Source organism: Bufo gargarizans, chromosome 5, assembly GCF_014858855.1.
Source record: "Bufo gargarizans isolate SCDJY-AF-19 chromosome 5, ASM1485885v1, whole genome shotgun sequence".
In the NCBI taxonomy this organism is placed as follows: Eukaryota; Metazoa; Chordata; class Amphibia; order Anura; family Bufonidae; genus Bufo; species Bufo gargarizans.
In genome coordinates, this window is record NC_058084.1 from 114838120 (window position 1) to 114850390 (window position 12271).

At 38.5% G+C, this 12271-nt stretch overlaps 1 protein-coding gene across 1 annotated transcript in view; it reads right to left on the minus strand.

The window, feature by feature from the left end:
* CA8 (carbonic anhydrase 8) overlaps positions 1 to 12271 on the minus strand; it is a 195852-nt gene that overhangs the window by 154378 nt on the left and 29203 nt on the right. The window contains exon 2 of the mRNA XM_044293978.1: positions 8758 to 8949. Coding sequence (XP_044149913.1) covers positions 8758 to 8949 — 192 coding nt within the window. The remainder of the gene's footprint in view (positions 1 to 8757; positions 8950 to 12271) is intronic.

Consider the following 12271-nt stretch of genomic DNA (forward strand, 5'->3'; position numbering starts at 1 on the left):
AGGGCAGGGTTAGCATGGCAGAGATGTGGAAAAGTTTTGTCAACACGCCACAGCTAACTGCACCACCACCTGATACGCAACGTGTTAGCAGGAGGCAACATTTCACTAACATGGTGGAACAGTACGTGTGCACACCCCTCCACGTACTGACTGATGGTTCGGCCCCATTCAACTACTGGGTCTCTAAATTGTCCACGTGGCCAGAGCTAGCCTTTTATGCCTTGGAGGTGCTGGCCTGCCCGGCGGCCAGCGTTTTGTCTGAACGTGTATTCAGCACGGCAGGGGGGCAGGTCATTACAGACAAACGCAGCCGCCTGTCTACAGCCAATGTGGACAAGCTGACGTTCATAAAAATGAACCAGGCATGGATCCCACAGGACCTGTCCGTCCCTTGTCCAGATTAGACATTAACTACCTCCCCTTAACCATATATTATTGTACTTCAGGGCACTTCCTCATTCAATCCTATTTTTATTTTCATTTTACCATTATATTGCGAGGCTACCCAAATTTGAATGAACCTCTCCTCTGTCTGGGTGCCGGGGCCTAAATATATGCCAATGGACTGTTCCAATGTTGGGTGACGTGAAGCCTGATTCTCTGCTATGACATGCAGACTAATTCTCTGCTGACATGAAGCCAGATTCTCTGTTACGGGACCTCTCTCCTCTGCCTGGGTGCTGGGCCTAAATTTATGAAAATGGACTGTTGCAGTGGTGGCTGACGTGAAGCCTGATTCTCTGCTATGACATGCAGACTGAGTCTCCGCTGACATGAAGACAGATTCTCTGTTACGGGACCTCTCTCCTCTGCCTGGGTGCCGGGGCCTAAATATCTGAGAATGGACTGTTCCAGTGGTGGGTGACATGAAGCCAGATTCTCTGCTATGGGACCTCTCTCCAATTGATTTTGGTTAATTTTTATTTATTTAATTTTAATTTTAATTCATTTCCCTATCCACATTTGTTTGCAGGGGATTTACCTACATGTTGCTGCCTTTTGCAGCCCTCTAGCCCTTTCCTGGGCTGTTTTACAGCCTTTTTAGTACCGAAAAGTTCGGGTCCCCATTGACTTCAATGGGGTTCGGGTCCGGGACGAACCCGAACATTTCCGGGAAGTTCAGCCGAACTTCTCGAACCCGAACATCCAGGTGTTCGCTCAACTCTATTTGGGATTAGACTTATTTTTATTCAACTTTTTTTTTTTTTTTGTCTCCCTAGGGTAATAAAAGCTTACATCTTTTAATCAGTTGATCATGCCAATGGCTTGACCTAATAGCTAGATGGCCATCGCTGACCTGGAGGCCCCAAGCTGTCATAGTGAAGCATTGACCACCTGCAATTACTTTGCGACAGTAGGAAGTCACTCTCTCGGTCAATCTTCATAGATGCCAGAGTTGCTAATCATATATTCAAATACTTCAAATATTTCTCAGTATATGTTTAGGAGTTATCTCTTCTTGCTGACCTGATTCCAAAATGCTGCCACTCCATCAATTTACTGATTAGAGCAGGTCTTACTGCTGTAACTTTCAGAGATCAGTTGAATTTGCTGGAGAAAGATGCAAGCTGCCATATATTTTCTCTGCAATCGTGACCATGTAGCTGTACTGAGTGCTCCAGAGCAGAAGCTGCTTCATGATCTGAGTAAAGAGTGTACAAAGTTAAAGATTCAAGGCACACATGTGCCATGGTCATGACCATGTGTTGTATCTTAGCCAATTCGAGTTTAACTACCGTACAAGTGCATTTTATTGTATGGTGTGACTTTAATGTGGTACTGTTTCTGTTAATCTGAAAATTTCTAGAATGGTGGAAAATAAATGTCAGTAATATCTATGGTGAAAACATTGAAGTAAAATAGAAGCATTAGTGCAGCTGATGTTTTTCTAGTACTATATGCAATAAATTGACATTTCAGAATATTACTTTAATTCACTAGAGAAATTTATGCAAAGTTTGTTGGGGCCTAATCTGGGGCTTGTGTATCTAGAACATCGCTTGTAATCAACTTTTTTTAATCTTATTTCTAAAGACTTAAACCAGGAAAAGAACATTTTTTAATGTCAGCTGGCATACAACTTTTTTCCCAGCATTACAACAAAGGAGTGTTTAGTGCTGACTGGTTGTTGCTATGAATACTAAGCATTCTATTCATCCCGCTGATAAGGTTAGACTATGCAACAGCTTCACACATTATTTTCTCGCTTTTGCTTGTTACGAGAATTTAACAAACTAGACTTTGTAAACTAAAAAAAAAATAAAAATCTTGAAAGGTCACTCATATCATTTTGACTTCACATTAATTAAGGTTTCAAAACAAAGATGGTAAAAATCCTTAAATTACCAATGATTAGATTGTTAAAAATAGTAATCATAAATCGCTTAATCTTGCATTGCCTTGTAGTTCTCAATTTTCACACTCTGCCAAGACAGACTTGGCAGGAAACACCAACATGGACTAGATGAAGGCATTTAGAGTAGTGGCAGTGCTATCATAAGCAGACTTAAGCATATCACTTTCAAGCATTTTAACATTGATAGTCAAGTCTCTGGAAGGGGCCACAACACTCCTGCGATCGCTAAAGATTTATTTATTGTTTTTAAGAGGCAAAGCAGATAGTCTGTGCAGGTGGCTGTGCCCATTACTGCACCTCCATTTAAGTAAATATGTTAAACTGCCAAACCAGGCACAGCTGCCTATAAAATAGGGGTCAAATCCTTACCAAGCAAATATTAATCATCTATCTTAACCACTTCACATCCGGGCTATTTATCCCCTTCCTGACCAGGCCTAATTTTGCAAATCTGACACTTTATGTGGTAATAACTTTGGAATGCTTTTACTTATCCAAGCCATTCAGAGATTGTTTTCTCGAGACACATTTTACTTCACTTTTTTATGGTGTTCACCAGAGTGGTTAGGGCATGTGATATTTTTATAGATCAGGTTGTTACGGACGCAGCGATACCTAATTTGTATACTCTTTTTATTTATTTCACTTTAACACAATAATAGCATTGTTAAAACAAAAAAATAAAAAATGTTTTAATGTCTCCATGTTCTGAGAGCTATATTTTTTTTAATTTTTTGAGAGATTTTCTTATGTAGGGGTTAATTTTTTGCGTCATGAGGTGATCGTTTTATTGGTACTATTTTGTGGGACATAGGCCTTTTTGATGACTTGGTGTTGCACTTTTTGTGATGTAAGGCGACAAAATATATATATTTATTTTTTTACACAGTTTTTATTTACTTTTTATGATGTTTATCGGACTGCGTGGATCATGTGATATATTTATAGAGCCAACTGTCACGGATGCGGCAATACCAAATATGTAATTTTCTAATTTTTTTTCTTTAACTAAAACTTTTAATTTATTTTTTACACTTTGCATCCCCCATAAGGTCATGCGAGTCCTCTGGGGGACATTTAACTTCACTTTTGTTTTCACTATTCATCTGTATACAAAGCGCCTGTTGAGAGCTGTGTATACAGTTATCTATAAGGCAGGGACACCTGGGAACGGTCCTTGCCTTCTCTCTGGGGTGAGTGCAATTAGTGTGCAGCTGCCATCTCTGAATGGACGTTCAGAAACGTCCATTCAGAGATGGAGATCCATCTCCCGGACGTTTATAGTCAACGGGCAGACGGGAGGTGGTTAAGGATAGCCATCAAAATTAAAGCATTTTAGTCAATTTATTTGGGAAGCCTGTCAAAGCGGTTGGACTTAAAGGACAAGTGCTTGGCTTCAACTGGAAGGGGCCAAGTCCTAGGATGCAACATGTGAAAAAAGGGCATCATAATTTGGTTTCCTAAACTCTGGCACAAGTAAGGCTACTTTCACACTTGCGTTCGGGGCTCCGCTTGCGAGTTCCGTTTGAAGGCTCTCACAAGCGGTCCCGAACGGATCCGTCCAGCCCTAATGCATTCTGAGTGGATGCGGATCCGCTCAGAATGCATCAGTCTGGCACAGTTTGTCCTCCGCTCCGCTCAGCAGGCGGACACCCGAACGCTGCTTGCAGCGTTCTGATGTCCGCCTGGCCGTGCGGAGGCAAACGGAGCCGTCCAGACTTACAATGTAAGTCAATGGGGATGGATCCGTTTGAAGTTGACACAGTATGGCTCAATTTTCAAACGGATCCGTTCCCCATTGACTTTCAATGTAAAGTCAAAACGGATACGTTTGCACTATCATTAACAAAAAAAAAATAATATTATTATATATTTTTTTTTTGTTCATGGTAATGCAAACGGATCCGTTCTGATCCGTCCATCCAGTTCAGCCTGTGATCCTGCATGTTGATCCAGAGGAAGGCCAAAAACAAACAAACGCTGAAGCCAATTTTCCTTCCCGACTCTAATCAGGCAATCAGAATAACTCCCTGGATTATCAACCTTTCTCCAGAAATCTAATAAATATAACCTGTAATATTATTAGACTCCAGATATACATCCAGGCCCCTCTTGAACTCTTAGCAAGTTAATCATCACTACCTCCTCTGGCCGAAAGTTCCATAGTATCACTGCTCTTACAGTAAAGAATCCTCTTTTGTTTGTGTAGAAACCTTTTTTACTCTAGACACAGAGGCAGACAGAGCAGCTGTCTGACACTGGTTTCTACAGTTAAGTTTGCTGTCCACTTAAATTTCTAAGTCCTTTTCCATATCAGTGTTACCCAGTGTATTACCATTTAGTATGTACAGGTGACTTGCATTATTCCTTCCCACGTGCATAACTTTTACATTTGTCAATGTTAAACCTCATTTGCCACTTCTCTGCCCAAGCCTCCAATCCGTCCAGATCCCTCTGTAGCAGTATACTGTCCTCTTTCATGTTAATTAATTTACACAGTTATGGGTCATCCACCAAAATGTATTTTACTATGCAAGACTTCTACAAGATGATTAATAAAAATATTGAAGAGAATAGGGCCCAATACTGACCCTTGAGATACCCCACTGGTGACAGTACGTATTGTTAATAACTACTCTCTCTTTTCTATCACTGAGGAAGTTATTTACTCACATACACATATTTTCCCCCAGTCCAAGCATTCTCATTTTATATACTAACCTTTTATGTGGCACAGTATCACATGCTTTTGAGAAGTCAAGATATAAGACATCCAAGTCTAGAACTTACCTTCTCATAGAAGAAACTGATTAGATTAGTGTGACATGACCAATCCCTCATGAAGCCGTGCTGATAGTGTTATATACTTATTTTCATCGAAATACTCCAGGATAGCATCTCTTAGAAAGCCTTTAAACAGTCTACCCACAACAGATGTTTTATGTTTTGACCCGTTTTTGAATATGCTAAGCGCCAATCCTGTGCAACGTTACCCGTCAATATAGAGTCTATAAATATCAGAAATAAGGGTTTTGTCTATTATATTACTTAATTCTCTTAGGATATTGGGGGTGTATGCCATCTGGTCCCAGCGATTTATCCGCTGCACTTCTTCCTTAGTAAAACAGGTCACTTTTAAAATTTGGGAAATTTATTTTTACACTGTGCATTTCATCTGTTTATATTCCACTGAATACAGTGGAGAAAAAATATTTAATAGATTCGCTTTCTCCTCATCGCTTGCTACAGCTCCTCACTACCTTTCTGCTTTAGTGATTTAAATCCTTTCTTTTTGTCATTTATTGCTCCCTTTACATTTCTATTTATCCATATTTTTTTCTTGTTCTTTACCTTTTTATTCCCATAAGGTATGTACCTCTCACAGTTTAGGATGCTTTTAAAAATATCCCATTTTGTGGCTGCATTTTTATTTTTGAGGACAAAATATCACAGTTAACGAGGCTAATGGCATCTCTTAGCCGGTCAGATTTTGCTTTTAGAAGTTTAGTATTTTAGGCCTTCCTGAAGAAACATTGGGGCACATTTATTAAGACCAGCATTTTAGACACCGTTCTTAATAAACCCCTAAGCCAGTTCTAAATGTGAGACAGGTTCTGAACTTTCTTACATTTAGACTTTTTTCTACACCTGAAAAAAGGCATAGAAAATGGGAAATAAGACGGACTTGCTAATTTAGGCATATTTCAGATTAATAATTGACCTCCATTGTTTTGAATGACAATTGAAAGGATATTATTATAATGGTCACTATTTCCCAAGTGTCCCTCAACCAGTACGTTGGTTGCTCAGTCAGGTCTATTGGTTAATACTAAGTCCAGTATTCCCATCCTTCTAGTTGAGTCCTGAACCAGTTGGGAAAAGTAATTGTCTTTGGCTAATGCCAAGAACCTGTTTCCTATTATGAGAACAGGTATCAGTTTCCCAGTCTATATCTGGATAGTTGAAGTTCCCTAAAATAATGAACTCATTATGACTTGCTGCCCTCATCTATTTCCCTTAGTAGTAGATTTTCTGTGGACTCTGTTATATTGGGTGGCTTGCAACAAACCCATATCTGTATTGTATTATTGTTTTTGCCTCCACATTTTAATTTCCCTTACGTATATCTTCCCAGAGTGTGGGCTTTAGACAGGACTTTACATAAAGGCAAACCCCTCCCCCTCTTCGGTTTTCATGATTTCTAAGCAGACTGTAACTTTGTACATTAACTGTCCAGTCATACATATTATGCCACCATATCTCAGTTATTCCCCCTATGTCATAGTCCTCTTCAGACATTGCTACTTCCAGTTCACCAGTTTTATCAGTCACACTCTTGGCATTAGTATATATACACAATTAAGAGGTTTTTGTATATTTATTTTACCCTACACCTTTTCTTATGAACTGTTCTAGTTCTTCCCTTCATTCCTCCCCCAGTTCCATTACCTCGTTCCATGTCTACACCATCTTCCCCTCCTATAATGTAATTACCCTCCCCAGACCCTAGTTTAAACACTCATCCAACCTCCTTGCCATATTCTCTTCCAAAAGAGCTGCACCTTCCCTATTGAGGTGCAGCTCATCCTTATGAAAGTGCCTGTAGCTGACAAAGAAGTCTGCCTAGTTCTCCAGGAACTCAAACCCTTCCTTCCTACACCAATTCTTGAGCCACTTGTTAAACTCCCTAATCTTCCACTGCTTTTCAGGTGTGGCTTGTGGTACCGGTAGTATTTCCAAAAATACTACTTTTGAAGTCCTTGCTCTGAGCTTGCAATTTAAAGGGAACCTGTCACTGGGATTTTGGGTATAGAGCTGAGGACATGGGTTACTAGATGGCCGCTAGCACATCCACAATACCCAGTCCCCATAGCACTGTGTGCTTTTATTGTGTAAAAAAACGATTTGATACATATGTAAATGAGCCTCAGAGGAGTCCTGTCCCTGAGATGAGTCAGGGACAGGACTCATCTCAGGGTAATTTGCATATGTATCAAATCTTTTTTTATTTACACAATAAAAGCACACAGAGCTATGGGGACTGGGTATTGTGGATGTGCTAGCGGCCATCCAGCAACATATGTCCTCAGCTCTAAACACAAAATCCCGGTGACATGTTCCCTTTAAATCCCTAAAATAATTTCTAAGGACCCTCCACCTACCTCTAACTTTGTCATTGGTACCCATGCGGACCATGACCATTGGGTCTTCGCCAGGCCCTCCCAGTAATCTATCAACCAGATCTGCCATATGCCCAACGCAAGCGCCAGGAAGACAACACACCGTTTAATGACCCCCGCCTTTTTGACAGATCACACTATCTGTACCCATAATTTCAATGTCCAAATTCTCTTGTTTAGATACAGGATCTGGGATTCCAAATGTGCATTTCGATCACAGTTTTTAAGAAAAACAGCCAACTAATACCTGGTTTAAACTTAGAATAGACAGTCAAAGTGGGACAGATTTAAAATTCAAAATGAGACAATGTAACTCTTATGCATGTTTAGAAGTTTTCATTGTCTAAATGTTAAAAAGTTTTAATGAATGAAATATCGTAGCTGTATGCAATATGGTATGTCTTTAATCCCTAAAATTTATTTCACAATAACACATGTTGGGAGGTACTTGTCTCATCCTATTGTTCTAGCTCAAGAAATTACTGATGATAGACTTTATTTAATTTAACTTTACAATCATAATATGTCCATGAATATTAGTGTTACATCTGAGGTCCATGTCTACTAAGCATTCTTTATTGAGCAACTACTATTCCTATTTCTGCTACCACCACTCCTCTCCCTTGCTGTGTGCAGTTGCATGGCTATTTTTAATTGTAACCAGATTCTGCTATAAATGCTGCCCTGCCCCATCACTCTTTGCCAGAGCTTAGGTTTCTAGTTGTCTAGTTGACCAGTGAAGGTGTGTTATACAGTACTATAAGTGTGTAGTGTACTGAACTTCTGCCTGTTTACCTACTCTGCTGCCTGCCCTGACCTCAGATTAGTTTCTTAGATACGCATGAACTTTGACTGCCCTAATTATTTTCTCGAATAGGCATAAACTTTGCCTGCTCTGATCTAGGCCTTTTTCCTGACTTTGAGTGTAGTCTAATGCTTGGTGCTTCTATGACTTCGATGCGTCAGCTGCCAACTACAGGAGGTACAGACTGGTTGGTCCCCTGTAGTGAGGTCCACATCCCTGTACAGATGTTAAATTGTGAATACCAGGGGACCACCAGGACAATGACCTTAGGTTTAGCCTAAAGTAAAACCAGTAAGTTGATACAGTGTTTCCATGCACACTGCCCATAACAATTGGAATATAGTTTACAAAGGGGAAATGAATGCCCTATGTGCTGTTAGCAACATATATAACTTTAGAATGATTTTGAGCCATACCTGATTTTGACTTTAGGAGGATCTGAACTACATGACCATCATTATTAACTTCACAGTCTCGACAGACAACGTAGTTTGGAAATAGCTTAACTTCCAGCAATGAAGGGTCATATAGCGCTTCTCTTGAATTTATGTTGATTGGAGATTGGTATTGTCCATTTGATTCAGGGTAAAGCAAACCCCACTCCACACCTACAAGAAGGTATACATTTAGATAAATTGCAATTAAATAGGTTAATAATAGTTACGAGATAAATGTCATTTTTTAATGTGTAGGGACAGCGATTTAAAAAGTGTGTTTGTAATATACGTTATTAAGTAATTACCGGTATGTAAACTTTTAATTGAATGAAAAAAATAAAATAGTAGTCTTACCTCACGAGGCCTCTTAGTCTGCCTCTTCTCTTCCTGCCACAGTCACTGCTGCTAGTGCTGATTGTTGGCAGCAACACAGTAAGTATACAGGAACACAGTAGCATTGATTGCTTGTAGCAGCGCTGCTCACTATCTTCCCAGGGGTTCGCTGAGAAGATAGAGGGAAGCACTGCTGCCAGCAACCAGCACTGACAGCAATGAAATATGCTGGGAAGCTTGTAAAATCTTACATGTTTAGTAAAAAAAAAAAAAAAAAAGCAGGGCTGTCGTAGGGGACAGGGAGTTGGCAGAGAGGCCTGTCTCTGTATCTTACAGCCATCTCTAGCTCTTCAGCATTTTGTTCAGTTTATTCTGCTTTTTTTTACTGCTAAAAGACACGTCATTTTTTGCATACCACGTGCGTTTTCTATGGCTTTTTAGCTGCATTTTTGTGCCAATATGTTTACATGAGTTTTTTTCTTCTATTATGAAGCGGATGAAAAAAAATACTACTTTTATTCAGAAAAAAAAAAAAAAAAACACACACACACACACACACACACACACACACACACACACACACACCATAAAAGACAAATGCAAAAAATACAAACTAGAGAATTTGCCATGCACTGCACTCCAGAATTTGGTCTTCTAAAAGTTGCTTTTTTAGGTCGTCTGCGCCAAATTTGTGCTACATTTTGAATTTTTACGACACTCCAGATTTTAAAAGTAGGTGGAAAGTGGGAATGGTTAGCTATGGTAACTCCAGATTTATGACAGGGACTTGAAAAAAATAAAAATAAAAGTCACAAACTTACTCCATCCAATAGGCGGTGTGCAGAAAACCCAAGCAGCATTTCTAGTCAAAAGTGTTAAGTTTAAAAGATGAGTCATGAGCAAAGTCCAGTACAAAAGGTTTTTTACAGTAGAAATTAATTTCTGAAGTTATTACCCGCGAGCCTATATATTCTAATACTGTACGGAGCGGTTCCTCCGTACAGTATTCTAACAAAGGTTTATGCAAATCGACTTCAGAACAAAAACGCGTTAAATCACTGTCCCTATAAATGCAAAATTAAAAAATAACTTAATACAAAAAGGGAAATAATTTGGCTAGAATATTCACATATATCAGCAATTTAAAAAATGTATATAAATTCTTGACTTCAGTGGATATGTAAAACAAATTCACAACCAAATCTGCAAGCAACACTGTTAATGCAGACGTATTTGCTGACCCTTTCAACTCAATGTCCAAGCTATAAAAATGTCTTTGTATTAATGCACAACGTTATCTAAAATATATCAAACTTAAAAGCAGAAAGTAGCTTTGAATAAAAAAAAAAAGTTTCCACAAGTTATTTCTATAAAATGACAGATCAGACAGAGATATGCACAACCCAATCCTTATTACTTTCTATCTTTCCTGGATGGATAGTACAGTATGTCAACAGAAGATCACCAATTCTAGACCCAGCAGTCACCATGATTAGCTTTAATTGACAAATCTTTCATGTTGTGACGTGTATTTCATCAGTAGACAATGTTTGAGTTGCTATGTTTGACTGTTTGAGTTCTATTTTGGCAAGGCTTCCACACACACTAATAAAGCTATAAATCTATAAGACTGCAAAAAACTTAATCATGCTAATGTGCAGAATAAGTTCAATGGTTCAGGGGCTGGTGCTTTAAAGGCTATGGACATGTAAAAAATATATATTTAATTAATATTGAATATATATTTAATATTAATAAATAGATTACTTTGAGTAAAAAAATAAAATAAATGCAGGGTTTCAGTCTGTCTTCTTCCGTTCTTCATTTATTTTCAGACCCCCGATATGCAATTTACAAAATGCTTCTAATTTCAGACTTTTTTCAACTGTGTCCCTTATATTGATATATACTGGATCGGTGTGTCCAGGATGCTGCTGTCTTCCCCCTGTAAACTGCTTTGAGTCTTCCATCCTCCATATCTACAGCCTATGTGAACTTCCCTACTAGGATCCTCTTCTCCACATATCAGCCAACACTGAGAAAACGGAGGGGACAGCAGAGAGAGCAACCAAAAACAGGAACAATGCTCTGATGGATTATATCAGATTCAGCAGCAGCAGCCTATAGGTTTAGGACTTACACAAACTCCTTAGAAGAAAATTGGAAGGACATTTTTAAATGAAGACTATGTAGATAGCTGCTCAATTTTGTATTTATGAAGCAAATCAACAACCGGAACAAATTTTAAATAATAGCATACTTTTAGAAAGTGTCCATAGCCTTTAAGACTCTGATAGAAACCACTATAAAACAACTTGTTCACGTTATAATGAATACATGTTGTGTACAGAACTTTTTTCTATCAGCCTTCATCGTGAATTAACCCTTTATGTTAGCAATTGTTTTCAAAACTATGGTGTATACATATTACATCAGAAAATATAGGTTTTTATTACATTAGGCTTGTTATTTGATGAACCACATTTCCCATATGCCTTACTCTGCATCAAAAGAGGTATGCTACTATTTAAAACTCATTCAATAATTGTTGTCCAGACTTCACAACTACCACTATCTTTCTCTTGTCTACTCAGTTCACAATGAGAGTTTAGACACATTGCAACACAAACAGTTACCAAACTAGTATGGTTATGAAGAATGGTATACAAACCAAATTTGGAAGAGTTTACACAGAGATTAAGTTTATACCAGCTAAATTTAAATTACTGCAGAATATGTTGATGCCACATTACAACGTGAATGAATAAATGAACAAATAAATACAAAATGTCAGATATTGCTATACATTTCATAGATTATGATAACTCTGGCGGCTCATGTATCACCACTGTGCTGAAAATGAGCCAAAAGCTGCAACAAAGTCCTTTATAACATTATAACTTGTTCACCACTGCTTTCTATATCAGATTTGAAATGCTCAGCAACAAGCTGATAAGCTGCACAAATAACCCTGATAAAATTAATGTGCAGCGAAGAGACCTCTTACTAAGAAAGTGTATTATTTATAGCTGGTGACTGTTGACTTAACTTATTAATTCCTTATGGACACTAAATTACATTACTGGAAAATAGAACAACTGGAAAACTGAAAAAGTATAAACTCTTAGTGGTGCTTGGTCAGCGATCACACAACCAAGGT